Raw genomic sequence first — 22,257 nt, forward strand, 5'->3', positions numbered from 1 at the left:
TAGCCACTGGCTTTCCCCATAGAAGATAGAGTAGTGATCGATGGAAATTATTCTGGCTAGAGGTCTGCGACTAGTGGTGTTCCACAGGGATCCACACTGGGACCTCTGTTGTTTGTGGTAAATGACCTGGAAAGAAAACATATGAAGCTTGGTGGTGTTATAGACAGTGTGGAATACAGACGAGTTGAAGATATGGGCAAAGAAATGGCATATGGAGTTTAACCATGCCAAATGTGAGGTGTTGTACTTTGAAGTTCAAATATAAAGAGACAGTACACTTTTACTGGCAGGACCCTTAACTGTGTTGATGTGCAGAGGGATCTTGGGATCCAAGTCCATAGCTCCGTCAAAGTGGCTGCACAAGGTTAATAAGCTGGTCAAGAAGGTACATATATGGTATATTTGACTATTAGTTTAGGAACTGAGTTCAAAAGTCAGAAAATTACATTGAAGCTTTATAAAACTCCAGTTAGACAGCATCCGCAGTATGGTATTCAATTCTGGTCTCCGCATTAGAAAGATATCAAGGCTCTGGAGAGGGTACAGAAAAGGTTTAGTACGTTGCCGCCTGGATTAGAGTGTGTGTGCGTGCTATAAACCGAGATTGGACAAACTTGTGTTGCTTTTTCTGGAGTGGTGGAGGCCAAGGTGAGATCTGATAGAGGTTTACAAAATGAGAAGCACAGATAGAGTAGACAGCCAGCGTCCTTAAAGTAGGGTTAAAAAGTCAAAAACCAGAGGATTTGTATTTAAAGGTAAGTGAGAGGAAGTTCAAAGGACATGTGGGGCAAGTTTTTGTTTATACAGTGTGGTGAGTGCCTGGAATGCACTGGCTGCAGTGGTGATGGAGGCAAATACAATAGAGGTATTGAAGAGGCTCAGAGAAACACACAAATATGCAGGAAATGGAAGGACACAGACATTGTACATATAGAAAAGAATAATTTATGTGGCGTGGGCATTTGATTACTAATTTAATTAGGTTGGCACAACATTGTGGGCTGAAGGGCCTGTTCCTGTGCTATACTGCTCCATGTTCGAAAGCTTGTCAACAAGAATTCGAGGCTTCTAACTTTATGCTTGCATTTCTACCTTATATGATTTATTCTAGCAAAAAATATTTAATATCATTACCTCAATTTGTTCCAAAGTATCCTGTAATTTTGAATTCAGCTCACTTAAGGAAAAGAAACAATAGTTAGTTTACCATATGTGAATTAATATGTGAATACCACTGGTGAGACTAAAAATGTTAATCACATTCAACCCATAAAATTGGGATTAATAAAGAGGCTATGCCAGGTTTTTAAAACAATCTGATTAGATGGTTAGAAAATTATTCTAATTTAAATTCTAATCATTAAAACTGATTAATTTAGTAGAAAATTCACTCATGCAGAAGAAATGTTAGATCCCTGAGTGAAATATGAGTAATGTAGTTTGCATGGCATCTTGAATGAAATATTACTCTATTCTGGTCCCCCAGCCTAATAGTCAATGCTTGTTCTTTAACAAATAAAAGAAACATTCCTGAGGGAAGAAAAAGCTTCACAAATGAAGCAACCAACAGCTTGTTTACTAAAGATGCAATGTAGCCAGATGCATCAATTCACTAATTTGATACAAGTGCTGCCTTTCTGGAACTGAACACAATACTAGACAAAATTGTGTTAGCATGTTAAGCACGTTTTCATTATGTATTAAACGAAAATAATTAACCCAAAGTAGATCAATCGTATGCACCTGTTTCTCTTCCTTGTTGCAAGTGAAGACTAGCACTGCACTCCGCCAGTGGTAGCTTCGAAACAACAACCAGGATTGTCACACCTTTCTACCCAAGTACAGCTTCATTGAAGGACATTCTATAAGTGTGCTTAATCACTGTACTTGGCATTCTTCCAGTAATCAAATCTGCTGGGTCTGCAATTTGTCAAGGACTTGGGTTCCATCAGCAGATTCATCTGTTTAGAGGTGAAAAGGGACTTGGAAGTCTTTTGCAGGATTCCCAAATGATTACCTTGCAGTTTGAGTAAGTAGTAAGGAAGGAAAATGTAATGTTAGCATGAATTTTGAGAGGACTAGAATATAAAAGCAAGGATGTAATATCAAGGCTTTACAAAGCACTGATCAGACTGCAATTTGAGTGTTTTGTTTTACAGTTTTGGGCCCTTTATCTAAGAAAGGATGCACTGGCATTAGAGAGGGGAGAGAGAGCAGCTGCACAAGCATGATCCTGAGAATAAAAGGGTTAACATATGAGGAGAGTTTGAAAGCTCGGGCCTGGAGTTTAGAACAATGAGGGGGTGCAGGGGATCTCATTGAAACCATATCAAACATTGAAAGGCCCAGATAGAGTGGATGTGGAGAGGACATTTCTAATATTGGGGAGTCTAGGACCAGAGGACAGCCTCAGAACAGAAGGACATCCATTTAGAACAGAGATGAGCAGGAACTTCTTTAAACATAGAGTGCTGAATCTGTGGAATTCATTGTCACAGACTGCAGTGGAGACCAAGTTATTCTGTATATTTAAAGTGGAGGCTGATAGGTTCTTGATTGGCAAGAGCATCAGGGTTACGGGGAGAACGACGTTGAGAGGGATAATAAATCAACCATGATGGAATGGCGGAGCAGACTTGATGGGATGAATGACCTAATTCTGCTCCTACAGCACGTCTTATGATCTTATTCAGGGCCCTAAACAGTCCTTCCAGGTGAAGCAGGAGCAAATCCATCAGGGTCATTTATTGTCTCTGGTGTGGCCTCCTCTCCAGCAGTGAGCTCAGACACAGATTGAGGAGTTGTTTCATTGCATATGTATGCTCCATCTGTTTAACAGCCATATTCTCCCAGTTTCCAGCCATTTTACCTCCACCGCATCCCACAGAGACACTATTTATCGTTGTTCTATAGTTTTTTTTTACAGTAAGTATTTAAGCAGAGGGATCTGGGGGTACACGTCCACAGATCCCTGAAAGTTGCCTCACAGGTGGATAGGGTAGTTAAGAAAACTTATGGGGTGTTAGCTTTCATAAGTCGAGGGACAGAGTTTAAGAGTCGCGATGTAATGATGCAGCTCTATAAAACTCTGGTTAGGCCACACTTGGAGTACTGTGTCCAGTTCTGGTCGCCTCACTATAGGAAGGATGTGGAAGCATTGGAAAGGGTACAGAGGAGATTTACCAGGATGCTGCCTGGTTTAGAGAATACGCATTATGATCAGAGATTAAGGGAGCTAGGGCTTTACTCTTTGGAGAGGAGGAGGATGAGAGGAGACATGATAGAGGGGTACAAGATAATAAGAGGAATAGATAGAGTGGATAGCCAGCGCCTCTTCCCCAGGGCACCACTGCTCAATACAAGAGGATATGGCTTTAAGGTAAGGGGTGGGAAGTTCCAGGGGGATATTAGAGGAAGGTTTTTTACTCAGAGAGTGGTTGGTGCGTGGAATGCACTGCCTGAGTCAGTGGTGGAGGCAGATACACTAGTTAATTTTAAGAGACTACTAGACAGGTATATAGAGGAATTTAAGCTGGGGGCTTATATGGGAGGCAGGGTTTGAGGGTTGGCACAACATTGTGGGCCGAAGGGCCTGTACTGTGCTGTACTATTCTATGTCTATGTTCTATGTTTTAAAATACTTCAAATAATAACTAAAGTAGGGTTCAGAATCAGGATCAAGTAATGTGTTGGAACTGCATAACATGGGAAGCTGGTGGACCCCATTGTGGTTCTTGGCAACCACTTCTGCAACAAGTGTGGGTTGTTCAAGGAAATCAGGTGCAAAGTTGATGTGCTGAAATCTGAGCTTCAAACACTGCGATGCATCAGGGAGGGAAGAGTTACCTGGACACAGTGATTCAGGATGCAGTCACATCCATTAGATTAACTACTTCAGATATGGTCTTTGGTTAGGGACAAGAGTGTGAGTCTGCAAGTGAGGTAGGTAGGATCCAAGAGGTAGTTCTGGAGCAGCCTCAACCCTTGATTAGATGTGAGACTCTTGCTCCCTGTGCAGATAGGAATGGGACCTATAGGAAGGGTAAGCAGCTGAACCATACCACCGTTGTTCAGGAAGCCATTCAAGACCTGCGGGGGGGGGGGTGGGTGGGGGAGGTGGAGAGAAAAGAGAAGAGAAATGCAGTTTTGTAATTGGGGATAGTATAGTCATAAATCTCTATCCCCAGGATCGCAAGTCCCAAAGACTGCGTAACCTACCTAGTCCAGGTTCTTCTCAAATTTGTCTCCATGTTGCCTGAAGTTAAATTCTTATCTCTTAATAAACTTTGTCTTATTCTTTATTCTGGGGTAACCTCTCATTCCTGTTTATTTTATCCTTACTTTTCCCCCTACTACTTAGTTTAAGCCCTGCCCATAGCCCTAGACATGCGATTTGCCAGGAACCTGGTCCCATTCCAATGGGATGGTCTCCACCTGGTCCAGATGTAGTCCATCCCATTGGAACAGCTCCCTCCTTCTCCAATACCGATGCCAGTACCCAGTGAATTTAAACCCGCATCTTCCACACCAATTTTTCAGCTACGCAAATCAAACTGCTGGGAGATGGAAGAGGAAGAAACAATTCTTAAAATCTTATGTTCAAGGAAGAGTTTCCCCATACAAACCACAAAGAATAACTGCCAAGAAATTGGATTTCTTCCATGATTGGAATGCTAAATGGGTGCACCCAACCTGCAAAACTGCTGAAGTTTAAAAAGTGGTGAAAATAACTAAAAAAATTATCAGGATGCTCTCCATGAAACAGCCCCCCATCCCCTATTAAGACAGTCTCCATGTGTTTCCTGATGGCTGCAGCTGGTAAACAGGCTAATTGACAGCTGCCTGGTAACCTGAAATGCACTCTCCGTTGCAGCCACAGCAGCATAAGGATTCCATAGTGAGGGCAAGAGATGGCAAATGGATGTCTCTACCGCTTGTCTAACCACAGACATCACCCCGTCCAAATTCCACAATCTGACTGGCATCCAAAAACAGCTAATCCTATATCTTTATCGGCCCCAAACCAACTGCCAAACACAGGACCATAATACAGCGAAGATCAGAGGCTCCAGTCCCTATATTTAAAAGTTGTTGCAAGTTCACAGATACATATAACAAGTCCAGTGCTGAAACAGATCAGGCATCACAAACCCAAGTACAACAAAAGGGTTGAATATCAGTGCCCCATCGTGAATACCACTATGGTATCAGCAACTTGGTTTTTGATTCACTCCTTGTTTCAACAGCTGGATTATGTGAAAGGTATAGCTGACACAAATTTCAGTCAGTACTGGATCATACACTTCGACATATTGAAATTACCATTAGACAGGAGCAGAATTAGGCCACTTGGTCCATCAAGTCTGCTCTGCTGTTCCATCATGGCTGATTCATTATCCCTCTCAGCCCTATTTTCCTGCCTTTTCCCCGTAATCTTTGACCCTGTCTAACCATAAAACTCCACTTTAAATATACTGAACAACAGCTGCCACAGCCTGTGGCAATGAATTCAACAAATTCAATGCCCTCTGGCTAAAGAAATTCATTCTCATCTCCGTTCTAAATGGACATCCCTCTACTCTGAGGCTGTGCCCTCTGGCCCTCCACTATAGGAAACATCCTCTCCATGTCCATTCTGTCTTGGTCTTTCAATATTCAATAGGTTTCAATGAGATCCCCCCTCATTCTTCTAAAATCCAGTGAGTAGAGGCACAGAGCCATCAAACACTCCTCATACGTTAACCGTTTCACTCACGGAAAAATTCTCATGAACCTCCTCTAGACCGTCTCCAACTACATCCATGCTAAGGTGCCCAATCTCCCAACTGGAAAGACTTTGCAAATGAGCAGAAACAAGTTTAAAAGGTGCACAAAATAACTTGATGCACAAAAAGTTCTCCTCTTTCAACTCAGTACTGCACAAGATGTACACCTTACATTTAGTTTAATCTCTATCCAAATGAAGCTGAGTGTTTCTTAAATACAAAAATCAATAGTTTGTTAGTTTTTACCATGAATTTCTCGACCCCTCTCAAAATCCATGCTGTCCCTCACACACCAAGCCTTCATTTATGCTATTTTTTATTCTCCTCATATTTCCATTAACTCCCCATGACTTTAACGCATACCAACTGACTCAGGGCAATTTACCATGATCAATTTACCTTGTTTTCTGGTGTTTTCTGACTTAACCCCCATAATAATTACATGTAAGTGAAATTTTAGATTTACAGGGTTAGCATTCAGCACATCAGAGTAAAACCAAATCTAGCTGCAACCACCCGAAGTACATTTGATTCAATTTACAGAGAAAAGATGAATAGAACACTCATATTTAATACAGGAACTGTAATCAGTTCAGTAGCCTTTCTTTAAAAACAGTAGCCAGGATAACAGAGTACATTTTAATGAGGCCTGGAGCTACAAACGTTGAAGTTATGGCTTGAGGTTATCAATCACCCTTGTAATTTTGCAGAGAGCCAAACAGTAATCAGTTAAAAGTTTTAACAATATAACAGTAAGTTAACTATTGTAAGATTCTTTTCCTCCTTACCAGACCAAAGTCATTGGGCTGGGAGGAGAAACGGATACAAGAAGAGAATGATATAAATAATGAGGAATGGTTCTATGAAAGGGAATAGCAAGGCTACGTGAAAGTTCAAGACATTAAAATTAAGGGAGTTTCAGGAGTTTAAGTGGAAATGTAAGTAAACTCTGGAACTTTGGGAACAGATGAATCAGAGTTTACCATTGCATGTACATCATGGCTGAAACTAACAGTTAAAATTTTCATGAATGATGGAGAACCAGAATTTTAAGGTGGTGTGAATGCAGGAATACAGAGAATCTCAAATGAAAGAGAAATATTAAAGAACTAAGCTGACAAAAGTACGATAATACATATTTCAAGTTGCATGCTGTCACAAAAGATATGAACTTAGAGACTTAGAAAATTAGAGACTGAACTTGCATTACAAATTACATTGAACTTATTCAATGTAACCAGCCTTCTTGTTCCTGGAACTTCAAATAAACCAGATGTTTGCCTTTGTCACCAGTATGCACCAGTTATATGCACTCCAAACAACTAGCAATTGCATGCCAAATTTTAGAGAGGATCACAGGTTATCATTTCTTGAAAAGGAATGCCAGATTTAGCACAAAGAATTAGTAATAATTCAATTACTGATTCAAACCATCATCTGACATAATTTTGTGGGCATTTCACACTTGGCACTTCGGATAGAAATGGAGCAAACGTTCTAAACAGAATGAGGAATTTACTTTTAAAACGAAAATTGAAGCTGATGAACCAGATGCCAATATTCCATGAAGGCTGAATGACATTTGGATGGAAGATTTTCTTTGAACTTAAATAAAAAGATAGTTACAAAATTGTTTATAATTCAGATTACAAAATAAAAACATGCAGTCAGCTTGAAAAGTATGTTTAGCATTTAAAATATCAATCCCTTAACTGGAATTAAGGTCACAGAAATTACAATATTCATCCACAATGGTAATACTTCACCTCAAATTATAAACACATTTCAATAATTGTACAGTCAATGTTTGTATTTCTCATGTTTGATATTCCTCTTATGTCACACAAGGAGACCATTCAGCTCGCCAAGTTTATGTGGCTCTCAACAATCCCACTGCCACACTTATTACCCTGAAGTCTCCTGTCCATCAATTCCCCAGAGACCAGAATCAGAATCACAATCCCATGATCACTGGCATATGTCGTGAAATTTGTTGTTTTGCTGCAGCAGTATATTGCCAGTTAACTTACCAACAAGCGCCTCTAATGATATGGGAGGAAATGAAACCTGTTGGGAGGTGGGAGGGGAAGGGGAGAGGATGAGGATGCATGCAATCATAAGGAGAATTTGCAAGATCACACTGACAGCAATAGCAATCAGGATCACACCTATATCATTGAAACTGTGAATCATCAATACTAATTGCTGCCCCAATGTTCTGTCAACTAATGAAAGAACATTTTCTAAGACTACATTCAAAAGTATTTCCTGCACTGCACTCTGTGTTCCAGCACCCTTTAAGCAAAGTACATTAAAATATCTGAGCCATCTGTCTATAAAGCTTGAAAAGTAGGTAGGTAGTCCCTTGAAGAAAAGCAATAGTTTTTCAATATTAGTTATTTCAAATGTAGATTTGTAGATCAGACTCACCTTATGCAACTGTAGTGTTTAAATGTACTAGCTGCTTTCTGACATTCCAAACAGAGCTGTATTGCACCAGGATAATCTTCTTCCTTAAGAAGATTAATAATAACAAAATTATACTAATTTTAAAAATCAAGACAAAATTATTTGAAATTCAGTTTAGAGAATCTTTATTAAAACAGGAGGAAGCTTTATACCTCACTTCTGAGTAGAGTAATAAGATCCCACACTAAATGCTGGTGAACAGGGTTACAACTCAAGGGTTAGTATACAAGTGTGAAGGCAGGTTTGGTTAACAGCAAGCAAATAAAGAATGGCAATAAAAAGGTCCATCTCAGGTTGACTGGTTCTGACTAATCGGGTACCACAGGAATTAGTGCTTAAGCCTCAGCTGCTCAATCTAGAGCAATGATGGTACCTTCATCGTAACTAGCAATTTTAATCAGGCTAACCTTAAAACTGTATTTCCTAAATTCATCATAAGTGCATATAGGACCTTCCCATGCTCTCACATGGGATTGCCCAATCATCTGTCTTTATATCTGATCCCAACATATCCAATAGCAGCAAGGAGAAACCAACCTCCAGAATAGTGCTACTGTGGCCCAAGGGAGCCATCACCAGTCTTTAAGAGAGTCCACGAACCCCTCGGTTAATGCAAGGGTCCATAGCATAAAAAGGATTGGGAACCCCTGATTGGGAGGAATACCCAACCATGGCTATAGACTATACCAAATTCTGCATAGACAATGTCATCACCACCAAAAACATCCGGGTATTCTCGACAGAAGCCATGGATGAACAATAAGGTATGGAACCTGCTCAAAGCTTATGACGCTGCTTACAGACCCAGCAATGCCAAAGCATACAGTGAGGCCAGATTGAATCTTGAGAAGCATGAAGACCACCATGTATAGATGCAAGGTACAGATTGTGGCATGTTATGCCGACATGTTTGGGAAAGCATCAGTTCCATTTCAAATTACAAAGAAAAGCTCTCCTGCTCGGCTCATGGTGACACCCACCTGGATGAAGAACTAAGCAACTTTGCTCACTTTGATACAGACAATAAGGAACCAGTGATGAGGGCCTTAACACAGACGAAGGAACTGCACCGACACCAAACATACATGAGGTAAGGCATGTACTCCGTAATGTCCAACCACACAGAGCAGCAGAACCAGATAGCGTATCCGTAGAGGTCCTCAGGGACTGCACTGACCAGCTGGCGGAAGTTCTGACAGGTATTTACAACCTCCCGCTGTCCCAGGCTATGATTCTGGGATGCTTCAAAGCAGCAACTATCATGCTAATTTCCAGGACTTCAGCAGCAACATGTCTTAATGACTACAGATCGGTAGCACTCAATCCCACAGTTGCCAGGTGTTTGGAAAGACTGGTCATGTCCCACATCAAGGGTATAATCCTGGCTATCACTTTTTTTCCCTTTCAAGGTTCTTTTAAAGACCCCGACGTGGAGTTACACTCTGACTTTGGTTTTTTGCAGGAATGGGACCCGCTCTCAGGGTCTCACGACCGGCCGCTTTTTGATACGCCAAGGGCGCAGTCTAGAAGCCCAACATGCCTTCACGGTGCTGGATTTTTGTGGCTCTGGAGGCAGGCAGATTCAACGCTGCTGCCGCTGACCGATGCGTTGCGGGAGAACAAGGAAGATTGGAAGCAGCGGGTTTGCTGCTTGCTGTGCGCCCAGAGCTCGGAAAAAGCGATGTAACAGACTTACAACAAAGCATCTCGCTGATTTCTGGTGTTATGTCTCCCACCTCGCTGTGAAAGGGGGACACCGCTTTTTCCCTTATTAGGGAGAGAGCCTGTGGTATGTCGAATACTGGGTGAAGGAATGGACTTTGGGGTACCGCAAGTCTGTGTCTTTATTGCTGCACGCTTGAGTGCTCGGTGGGGGCGCCAATGCTTTTTTGCTGGTGGGGTTGTTGCCTTGCTGCTGCTTGTGCGTGGTGCATGGATGGGGAGAGCTGGGGGGGGTGCTTTGGAGTTCTAACATTTAACTGTCATTCATTCTTTGGGGCACTCCTCTGTTTTCGTGGATGTTTGCGAAGAAAAAGAATGTCAGGATATATATAGTATACATTTCTCTGACATTAAATGTACCTATTGAAACCTTGGACCACCACCAGTCCAATGTGCCTACAAGGTGAATAGATCAACCAAAAACACTATTTCTATCACCCTTCACTATCGTGAAACACCTGCAGCATTAAGATGTCCAAGGAAGGATGCTTTTCATTGACTACAGCTCAGACTTTAACACAATACTACCAAACAAGCTGACTGTCAAGCTCCACAATCTAGATCTCGGCACATCAAACTTTATACTTTATTGTCGCCAAACAATTGGTAATAGAATGTAAATCATCACAGCAATATTTGATCCTGCGCTTCACACTTCCTGGATTACAAATATTAAATATTAAAGATATTAAAAATAGTTAAAACTAGTAAATGTTAAAAATTTAAATTATAAATCATAAATAGAAAATAGAAAAATGGGAAGTAAGGTAGTGCAAAAAAACCGAGAGGCAGGTCCAGATATTTGGAGGGTATGGCCCAGATCCGGGTCAGGATCCGTTCAGCAGTCTTATCACAGTTGGAGAGAAGCTGTTACCAAATCTGGTCGTACGAATCTTCAAGCTCCTGAGCCTTCTCCCGGAGGGAAGAGGGATGAAAAGTCTGTTGGCTGGGTGGGTCGTGTCCTTGATCATCCTGGCAGCACTGCTCCGACAGCGTGCGGTGTAAAGTGAGTCCACGGACGGAAGATTGGTTTGTGCAATGTGCTGCACTGTGTTCACGATCTTCTGCAGCTTCTTTCGGTCTTGGACAAGACAACTTCCATACCAGGTTGTGATGCACCCTAGAAGAATGCTTTCTACGGTGCATCTATAAAAATTACTGAAGGTTTTAGGGGACAGGCCAAATTTCTTTAGTTTTCTCAGGAAGTAAAGGCACTGGTGGGCCTTCTTGGCAGTGAACTCTGCTTGATTGGACCAAGTCAGGTCATTTGTGATATTGACCCCCAGGAACTTAAAGCTTTTGACCTGTTCTACTTGCGCACCACCAATGTAAATTGGATCATGCGGTTTGCTACTCCTTCTGAAGTCAACAACCAATTCCTTCGTCTTGCTGACGTTGAGGGATAGGTTATTGTCTTCGCACCATGCCACCAGGTTCTTAATTTCCTCTCTGTACTCAAACTCATCATTACTTGAGATACGGCCTACAATTATTGTGTCATCAGCAAACTTATATATTGAGTTTGATGGAAACTTGGCTACACAATCATGGGTGTACAGTGAGTACAGCAGGGGGCTGAGTACACAGCCCTATGGGGCCCTGGTGCTCAGAGTGATTGTAGAGGAGAGCTTGTCCCCTATTTTTTACAGCCTGGGTCCTGTTTGTGAGGAAGTTGAAGAACCAGCTGCAGATCTGAGTGCTAAGGCCTAGGCTCCGGAGCTTAGGAATCAGTTTATTTGGAATGATGGTATTAAAGGCAGAGCTGTAGTCAATGAAAAGCAGCCTTACGTATGCATATTTATTCTCCAGGTGTTCTAAGGAGGAATGTAGGGCCAGAGACATGGCACCTGCCGTTGACCTGTTGCTCCAGTAGGCGAATTGCAAAGCGTCGAGGTTGACCGGTAGGCTGTGGTTGATGTGTGCCAAAACCAATCTGTCGAAGCACTTCATAGCAATTGACGTCAGAGCCACAGGTCGATAGTCACTCAGGCATGCCACCTTGCTCTTCTTCCGCACTGGGATTATCGTTGCCTTCTTAAAACACGAGGGGATCTTAAGACTGAAGCAAGGAGCAGTTGAAGATGTCAGCAAACACTCCAGCTAGCTCGCTTGCACAGACCCGGAGAACCCGCCCTGGGATGCCATCCGGGCCCATCGCCTTCCTTGGATTTATCCTCAGGAAGGTCCTTCTAACGTCCTCCTTGGTGACAATGAATCTCGATGCCACCAGGACCAGTTCATCCGGAGGGAGCTGGACGCTCCTCTTCTGTTCGAATCCTGCATAGAATACGTTAAGTTCATCAGGAAGAGAAGCGCCACAGTTATTGATATTCCCAGCCTTTTCTTTGCGCCCAGTGATCTCATTTAGACCCTGCCATAGTCTACTGGCATCCCTCTGGTTAGCCTGGGCTTCCAACTTGGCTCAATATTGCCTTTTGGCGCCCTTAATGGCTTTCCGGAGTTCATGCCTGGATTCCCTGTGGCGACTGGTATCCCCGGACCTAAAAGCCGCAGCTCTAGCCTTTAAAAGGGACTTGACCTCATAATTCATCCAAGGTTTCTGGTTAGGGAATACCCGGATCGTCTTGCGAGACACACAGTCCTCCGTGCATTTCCAAATAAAGTCCGTGACAGCTGAGGCATACTCATCGAGATTAGCTGCTGAGTCCTTGAATACTAACCAGTCCACTGATTCAAAGCAGTCAAAGAGGACTTCATCCATTTCCTCCGTCCAGCTCGACACTACTTTTGATACCGTGACCTCCCACTTCAGTTTCTGTTTGTAAGCCGGGAGGAGGAGTACGGCCTGATGGTCCGAATTTCCAAAGTGAGGTCATGGGACGGAACGGTAGGCATCCTTGACTGCTGTGTAGCAGTGGTCAAGTATATTCGGGCATCTAGTGGGGCAGGAGACATGTTGGTATAACTTTGGCAGTACCTTTCTCAGGTTGGCCTGGTTAAAGTCCCCGGCTGTGATGAGCAAAGCCTCCGGATACCTGGTCTCAAGTTCACTGATGTTGGCATACAGTATGTTCAGAGCACACTCCATGTCTGCCTGGGGGGGAATGTAGACCGCTGTCAGTATGACCGAGGTGAATTCCCGTGGCAGATAGTAGGAGTGACACTTCACTGACAGGTGTTCCAGGTCTGGGCTGCAGAAGCTTGTCAGTGCCACTGTGTCCAAGCACCACCCAGTATTGATCAGTAGGGAGACACCATCTCCCTTCGTCTTGCCCAAAGACGCCGTCCGGTCCATCCAATCGATGGAAAATCCCTCCAGTCAGATGGCCCAGTCGGGGGTGGCAGGGGAGAGCCAGGTCTCGGTGAAACAGAATACATAGCAGTTCTGCATCTCCCTGCAGTAGGTGAGTCTCCCTTTAAGATCATCCACCTTGTTCTCTATGGCTTGCACATTAACTGGTAGGATGGTGGGCATCGGGACCCTGAAGCCCCTCAGCTTCAATCTGACCAGCAGCCCAGCTCTTTTCCCATGCTTCCTTGATAAGTAGTGCATCTTTCCAGGTCTCCATTGATGCAGTGTGTTGTTGTCAGATCTGTAATCAGATCTTGAACTTCCTCACTAATCATACCGAGATGGTGAAACTAGGCAAGTGCACACCAACCCTGAACACCAGTGCCCCACAGGGGTGTGTAATGAGCCCACTTCTCTACTCTCTCTTCACCTATGACTGCACTCCTTCTCATGTTACATAGTCATTCATCAAATTTGCGATTGGCCTAGTCACAGACAAAAGCAAGTAGTATATAGAGGGGAGATGCTGAAGCTGTCTGATTGGTACAAGAACCACAACCTATTAGTCAACATCAAGATAAATGATAATTGACTTCAGGAAGGCAGGAGGTCCCAAACAAGCCCCACTATTCTTAAATGGGTCTCCAGTTTCAAGTTTTTGTGGATGAACATCACCGAGGAGCTCTCTTAGTCCGTCAACACAACCTCAATAGTAGGAAAGGCACAACAGTGAATATACTACCTGTGGTGCTTTAGGAGAGCTAATCTACCCCAAAACTTTCTGGCTTACTTTTATGGATGTGTGATAGAGAACATACTGACATACAGAATGACAGTGTGGTACTTCAGCTGCAGCAAGACAGATCGCAAATCACTCCAACGGTGATTAGGACAGCTTAGCACATCACTGAGACTCAACTACTGGACCAGGAGACAATCTACAACTCTCGATGCCCATAACAACATTAAAGATCCATCCCATCCCTGACATAACTTCAATATCCTACCATCCGGTTGGAGAAACAGAAACATCTTAGCCAAGATAGTAAGACTGTAAAACTTCTTCCCTGGGGCTATTGTGCAGCTGACTAATGCTACAACATGGTTTGCCAATGGTCTTTGAAAGTTATGGACAATCAAAGTCACTTGTGACATGAGTTGTTTTTAAAAAATTATGCCATACTGCACGTATTGCAAATATCCGTTTTGCACAGACTGGAGTAGCATCACAATCCCATTGTCTTGAGCAAAAACAATGAAGTTCTATTCCATTTTATTTCCCTGAACTGCCTTCCGGATTGTTACAAGTCAGTAAGCAGAATGCAACACCAATATTTAAAATGTGCCTTGACCAGAATGCGACAGAGTTGAAGAAACAGCTGCTTGCATTCAACAGATGCAATTAAACAATTCTGCACTGCACTAACTTAGCTGACTTCTGCTTCCATTGATTACACATTTTGAAAATCAAGGCCTTGGCAGACCGAATTGCAAGTTTAATTTCTAACCGACTACATGCCATCGTACCAAAAAAAAAGACATCTGTTGTTCTAGGGCTGCTTTAAATCATGATGCATTATTTCAATATGCAAACTGATGGAGCTGGAAAGCATCTAAAAGGATTAGGAGGATGTTGAGAGATGCATGGGAGTGCAATGAGCTTGACTGCTGTTACATACAGCCAGTATACATTCAGTGGTTCTTTGATGTTAAAGACAACAAAAGTTTAACCATAGCTTGAATGAGAAGAAACATGCTTTCCACTAGAGATAATGCAATAGAAATTTACAAGGATAATGTTAGAATTAAAATTCTAGCTGTGAGAAAAGCCAAGATTGCTTTCTTGGAAAAAGGGAAGATTGAGGGATAGATTAACTGAGGTAAACAAACCAGGATTTATCTAAAGCAAACAAAACAGATTGGGGTTATTACAGATATTCAGCACCAGTGTTTGTTACATGAGTCACAAATATATTTCCCTCGTCCTGAGTTGATCAACAGTCCTGAATCAAGATACACAAAAGCATCAGTCATTTAGTGTCTGCTTCCTGCCACTATACCAATTTGAGAACAATTTTCCACCCTCACTTTACTTTGAGCAATTTGCCATGCAGAACATGCCAGAAGGTTTGCTGAAATCTATGTAGGCCACATCCAGTGCAACATCCTCAATGTTTCCTCCATTAAAAAAAATCACTCAAGTAGATCAGACATCATTTTCTCTGAAATTTCTTGGAAAAATGATATTGGAGAATAGAAAAAGATAAGCTCCAATGTCAGAAGTGAGCCTCACTTAGAGGAAATTCTAGCATTATTATCCAAGTTATCAAATACAGATTTCAGAAGAAACATATTTTATCAACTCCTTAGAAAGAAGTGACATAAGATCAGAAGATGTAGAATCCTTCTGGGTAGATTTAAGAAATGGCAAGGGTAAAAAGAAGCTGATGAGGTTTATATACAGGTCCTGAACAGCAGCCAGGATGTGGTCTGTAAGATTCAACAGAGAAGAGGCATGCAATAAAGGCAATGTTATGATAGTCAGAGGGAATTTCAACATGCAGGTAGATTGGGAAAATCAGGTTGGTGCTCAATCCCAAGAGAGAGTATCTGTAGAATGCCGACAAGATTACTTTTTAGAGTGGCTTGTGGTTGCACCCACTAGGGAAAAGGCAATTCTGGACTGTGTGCTCTGTAATGAACCAGATCTGATTTGAAAGTTTAAGGAACCCTTAGGAGACAGTGATCATAATATGATAGAGTTCACCTTGAGTTTGAGAGGGAGAAGCTGAACTCAGATATATCAGTATTACAATGCAGTTAAAGGAATTAGAGCCATGAGACAGAAGCTGGCCAAAATTCTTTGTAAGGGAACACCAGCAGGGATGATGGCAGAATAACAATGACTGGAGTTTCTGGGGCAATTCTTAAGGCACAGGATAGATACATCCCAAAGATGTAGTAGTATTCTAAAGGGAAGATGAGGCAACTGTGTGTGACAAGGGAAGTCAAAAACAGCTTAAAAGCAAAAGAGAGGGTATATAACAAATATTAGTCATAAGTTAAGAGGATTGTAAGGCTTTTAAAAACCAACAGAAGGTATCTAAAAAAACAAAAAGAGAAAAGCTGAAAGGTGAAGATAAGCGAGCCAAAAATATCAACGAGGATAACAAACAGTTTTTCAGATTACATATAAAGAGTAAAAGAGATTTGAGGGTGGATATTGGACCAGTGTTAAATGACACTGGAGAGGTAGTAACGGGGACAAAGAAATGGCAGACAAACTTTTGAATATTTTGCATCAGTCTTCACTGTGGAAGACACTAGCAAAATCCCAGCAATTAAAAAGTGTCAGGGGGCAGAACTGAGTGTAGTTGCTACTAATAAGGCCAGGTGCTTGGGAAGCCAAAAGGTCTGGAGGTAGATAAGTCACCTGGACTAGACAGATTATTCTCCACGGTTCTGAAAGAGGTGGCTGAAGAGATTGCGGAAGTACTAGCGGTGATTTTCAAGAATCACTAAATTCTGGAAGACTGGAATATTTCAAATCTCACTCCACTCTTTAAGAAGGGAGGGAGGCAAAAGACAGTAATTTATAGGCAAATTAGTCAGACTTGGTTGGTAAAACATTAAATCATTATTAAGGATGAGGTTTTGGGGTATTCACAGACACATAATAAGCCGAAATCAGCATGGTTTCCTTTCGGGGAAATCTTCCATGCAAAACTATCAGAATTCTTCAAAGGAACAGGCAATATAGACAAAGGAGAGTCAGTAGATGTTGTTCACTTGGATCTTCACAAGTCCTTTGACAAGGTGCCATATGAGACTGCTACACAAGACAAGAGTCCGTGGTATTACAGGAAAGATACTAGCTCAAATAGAAATTTGGCTGCCTAGCAAGACAGAGTGGAAATAAAGGGGGCCTTTTCTGGTTGGCTGTGTATGACTAATGGTATTCCAGTGATTGGGATTGGGTCTGCTACCTTTCATCTTATATGTTAACCATCTGGATGACAGAGTTGATGGCTTTGTAGCTAAGTTTGTCGATGATACAAAGATAGGTGGAGAGACAGATAGCATTGAAGAGGGCTAGTAAATCAGCCATGATGGAATGGTGAAACAGGCATGATGGGCCAAGTGGTCTAATTCTGCTCCTATGTCTCGTCTGAATTTGGGGCTGAAAGAGCAAGACTAGGTGAGTGTAGAAGTGCCATGTGAAAAGATAGCAATTAAGAACACGGGGTTACATTAACATAATTAAGACTGTTAGTAGGTTTAAGTAGAGTTGAAATCTGATAAATGGATTAGCTTTCCATAGCACTAAGTTAAGAAGCTTTTGAATATTGATTGCTTACCTCCAACATCTCGCTTAACCGTACGTCAGTTCTTTGCTATAATACAAAAAAATTCAAAAATATTTAATTGAACATCAAAATATCAAAACATTTCATTTAAATACATAAACACGCGTACCAGTGTTTTAATTGTGCGCAAAGACTTCAGCAGCCCAATCAGCAGCTGCCTTTTTCTTTGATTAGCCAGTAGTCCCAGGCTAGCTTGTGTGAATCCTTCCTTCGCAATATTTAGCTGCCTGTCAAGACAAAAGTCAAATGTGCTTCAAACTAGACAATCATGTAAATGAACTTTAAAAATCTTGATAAAATTTCAACAGGTTTCTCAACACGATTAAGGAGCAACCCAAAACTTACAGTAAAACCCTGAAGTGCTCCCCCATCCCCCGCCCGGTTAAAAAGCCCCATGGCTCAGCAGGTTCTGCTTCCCACATTACTTTCAAACATTCCAGGTCCCTTGCTCTAACTCTCCCTTGAACATATCAGAGCCCTAATTCCCAAGTTCCCTTTAAACTCACCAGGGCTCTATTACCTTTGATCTTATTAAACTCATTGGGTCTTGGTTCCCATGTACCCTTTCCACCTTTACTGTGAACAGCTAGAGACCCACTTATAACTCCGGCAGTGCTACAAGAGTGACACTTCAGTAGTTAACCTTTATGTCTCTTAACATTTATCCATCCAAATATATTTGCCTAATGTACTATTATTTTATGCAATATTTTTTAGGAGGTGCCTTACTAAATACCATATGAAAATCCAAATTTACAACCACTAGATTCCTTTTAAGAATTTAGTTACCAATAAAATTTAATTAGCCATAGTTTCTCTTAAAACTACTTTGACTCTGCCTAACCGTATTGTTTTTCAAGAGTCACCTGTTATCAGATCTTAATGATAAATTGCAGCATTTGTTAACAACAGATCATCCCAATTGGTCAACTGGCCTATTTCCTGAATAATAGTTCAGAACCAGACACTCCATCCCAAGCTCAAGAGGATACAGGCATGCATTTGGCTTGGGTTGTGTGTTCTTTGACCTGAGCCTAAGGTCTTTTTTTTAAATTTCCAAGTACATACAACCCAAGCTAAGCACACACTCAGATCCTTAGGCTTGGGTAGCTGCCAGTTATTATTAAATTAATGCACTAATGAGATCTCCAGGTGCTTCATTGCTTTAAACGAAGTCTGTAATTTGTCTGTGCTGGTATTTATTCATACAATTGATCTGTTTTAAAATTTAAAAACTGCTTTAATTTTATAGAGTTAGCTTTATAAAGATTAGCATTATTTGTCACATGCCCATTGAAACACAGTGAATTATACTGCCTGCATCAATGAACACAGTCTCAGGATGTGCTGTGCTAAGCTTCACCATGCTTCTGGTGCCAATGTAGCATGCCCACAACTTACTAATCCTAACCAGTCCTTTGGATGTGAGAAGAAACCAGATACTTGGAGAAAACCCACACAATTACTGTGAGGACATTTGTTGGATGGGACAGGTCAAGTCAGGCAGCATCTCAAGAACCACAATCACAAGAAAATCTGCAGATGCTAGAGATCCAAAGCAATGCACACAAAATGTTGGAAGAACTAAGCAGGCCAGGCATCTCAAGAATGTCCATTGACATTTGTTCCATCTTATGCTGTCGAAGCCTGTGCAAGAAAGGTTTGGAGCCAAATGTACTCAGCCTGTGAGCTGTGAAGCATGATCTCAGGAAATGGTTGTTCTCTTGGAGCAGACCAGGAAAAGCTGCTGCTTGAAGAGAAAGGAAGTAAATGGAATGAAGAGCTGATAAGTTTGACTAATGGGGAAGGAAAGAAAAGAAAAGAACTTGCTTAAGCTTAAGAATTTTGCTTATGATTCTTAATTTTTGAAAAAAAGCATTAAAATTCTGGAGGGCCTCAATTCTCAGGTCAGTCCGAAAGTATTATGGGCTGTGTACGTGTACCAGAAATGGAATAACTAAAGCTAGTCAGGTCGCAAATCAAAAGTAGTGCAGTCCGCAGGTTCAGGTTGGATTTACATTGCCCATGATTTAAGCTTCAACGTGGCCCTCAAGTGCAGCATCAAGCAATTGCTATTTTTCAATATGAGGGAATTTTTGTAGACTTCAAGTACTTGTGGGTGATCAGTAATGCATCTATTTTGTCTGTAATGAGAATTTTTTGGAATCCTGGAACATAGCCTGTTAAGAGTCTGGAGATTTATCCAGTTTTACTCCACTTAACCTCTACTGTTACTTGATGATATCCATTATTTTGATACTTCCCTTCTTAAGATAAAAATAATTGCTTAATGCAGGGTTGTCAAGTTTTATGTTTGCAGCATTTGTCATCGTTAGGTCGCATCTGGAATTTCCAGTTGGCGGACGATTTCCCTCCATGCCGCTCTGTCCCGACACTTGTCCACAACGTCCCTAGTCTTGTCCAGCTTGGTCCAATCCTTGCTGTTATCCAGCCATGTTGTTCTTTGCCTTCCTCTTCCTTTCTTTCCCTCCACCTTTCCATATAGTAAGTCCAACAAGATGTTATCTCTCCGCGTAATGTGTCCAAAATAAGCAACTTTTAACTTTATGACCTTTTCCAGCAGTATCCATGGTCTAACAACTTCGGACAAAACCCTTTCATTTGAAACTTTCTCTACCCAGTTGATCTTCAACATTCGTCGATAGCACCATATTTCAAAAGCATTAATTCATTCCATGTCATCTTTCTTCAGGGTCCATGTTTCTGATCCATACCTCAGCACTGACCATACGTAACACTCGAAGAAGTGGATTCTACTTTGGATGTCTACCTTCCGATTGCATAGTAGACGTTTTTGCTTCATGAACTGGGTCTTAGCCATACCTATTCTCCTTCTGATCTCAACTTCACATCTCTTGTCATTTGTCAGACAACTGCCAAGATAATGATACTTTCGCACCTGTTCAATATCTTGTCCATTCACTTGTAATGATACCATCATGAATGAGTCTTTAGTATTTGTTTTGCTTACCACCATTGATTTTGTTTTCTTAGGGTTGGTTTTTAGTCCGTATTCAAGGCTTTTCCAATCACTTTATTCAGCATAATTTGCAGTTCGCATTCGCTGTCAGCTAACAACACGGTGTCGGCCGCTTACCTGATGTTATCCACCTTCCAGCCTCCAATTGGAATACTTGTCTCCTGATGGTCACATTCCCAAAAAATCCATTATCCGAAGAGGTTGAACAAATCCAGCGAGCCAACACAGTCTTGCTTTACACCATGGTGATAGCTCATTTTCTACCCTGACCGCCGCTTTCAGGTTCCAATACAAGTTCCTTATTATTTGCACATTCTCCCATCCCAGACCGTACCTGTTCAGCACCTCTATTACCTTCTTGCGTCTTACTTTATCAAAAGCCTTTTCATAGTCAATAAAGCATAAGTAGATGGTCTTTTGTGCCTCAATGCATTTCTCCGTGATGTTTCTCAACGCAAATATTCCTTCCCTTGTTCCAGAGCCTTTACGAAAACCAAACTGTGTTTCTCCAATTTCACCTTACATTCTGCCGAACACTATCTTCAACAGTAACTTGACACAGTGAGACACGATGCTTATCGTCCTGTGTTCGTTACATTTTATCGTCCTTGGCTTTTTTGGTAAGGCAATAAATACGGATTTGAGAAAGTCCTCCAGAAGATTTCCTGTCATATAACTGTTGTTTTATATTGCTAAAAGGTTTGTTTTTCCCTTTGGACCAAGTGATTTCAGAATTTCAGTGGAAATCTTATCTTCACCGGCCGCCTTTCTGACTTATAGACTCCAAATCACACTTTCCAGCTCTGACATCAATAATATTTTTGGTTGATTAGTCATTTTATGTAATTGTGGTAAATCCTCAGTCCTAGCACTAATGTAACCTAAGAGTAGCATTACTTCAGATTAAATACGCAGAAAACAGAGAAAAGGGCAAAAAATTTAATTATTGTCAATCAAGTAAAAAAGCTGGTGTTTATAGAGGCAGGATTCCCCCCCTCCCCCACCCAAAGTAAAGTTGTAAAAGTTCGATCAAGCTTATAAGCACTAAAATAATACAAACCAGGACTAAGAGGACCACTATCAGGCTTGAATAATTTAAATGGTTCCATCCTATCCGAACCAATTGTAAGGGGTTTCTTTGATTTAATGTCACTGCGTAGTCTAATTAAAATGGCTTCTTTGTTATGTTATAATTGAAAGGGCTTCTTTGTTATGTTAACTGCTGAGAAGGTCCTTCCCACTAGCAGTTTGTTTTGGATTATCTATTGATATGAGGACGAATGAACCAATTGCGATAGTTGTTATGCTTTTGGTGTGTCTGAAGATATTGTATGCACGGGGTTTTGGGGCAGAAGGTGGGAGAGAGAGAGACAGAGGATGGACCAGGTGCTGTGAGTCTGCTAACGGGGTCGGACCCCGAGCGGGGCGTTCGGCGAGGAGACGAGACTGAGATGGACTTGTGTGGAGTGTCTGGTCGACCACCGTTGTTGGTCCCAGGCGGCCGGTCGAGGTGGTCCAAGGGGTCGCAGGGTGAAGAAGAAGGGTCCTGAGCTCCAACTGACTGTGCACGAAGAGATTGAACTTTGGTAAGTGTGGCGCCTTTTATTTTCCTTTCATATTTTATTCTCTATTAATTATATAGTTCCAGTAATATCTATAAATTGTAAATCATTTAATCGT

The 22,257-nt window shown here is 41.7% G+C and overlaps 1 protein-coding gene across 2 annotated transcripts in view; it reads right to left on the reverse strand.

The window, feature by feature from the left end:
* vps50 (VPS50 EARP/GARPII complex subunit) overlaps positions 1-22,257 on the reverse strand; it is a 220,849-nt gene that overhangs the window by 132,567 nt on the left and 66,025 nt on the right. For both annotated transcript variants that reach the window (XM_063043837.1, XM_063043839.1), the window contains 4 exons: positions 17,686-17,803; positions 17,568-17,603; positions 8,196-8,278; positions 1,135-1,177 (listed from right to left, as the gene is read on the reverse strand). In XM_063043837.1, the coding sequence (XP_062899907.1) occupies positions 1,135-1,177; positions 8,196-8,278; positions 17,568-17,603; positions 17,686-17,803 (280 nt within the window). The remainder of the gene's footprint in view (positions 1-1,134; positions 1,178-8,195; positions 8,279-17,567; positions 17,604-17,685; positions 17,804-22,257) is intronic.

Source organism: Mobula hypostoma, chromosome 3 (assembly GCF_963921235.1).
Source record: "Mobula hypostoma chromosome 3, sMobHyp1.1, whole genome shotgun sequence".
Classification (NCBI taxonomy): Eukaryota; Metazoa; Chordata; class Chondrichthyes; order Myliobatiformes; family Myliobatidae; genus Mobula; species Mobula hypostoma.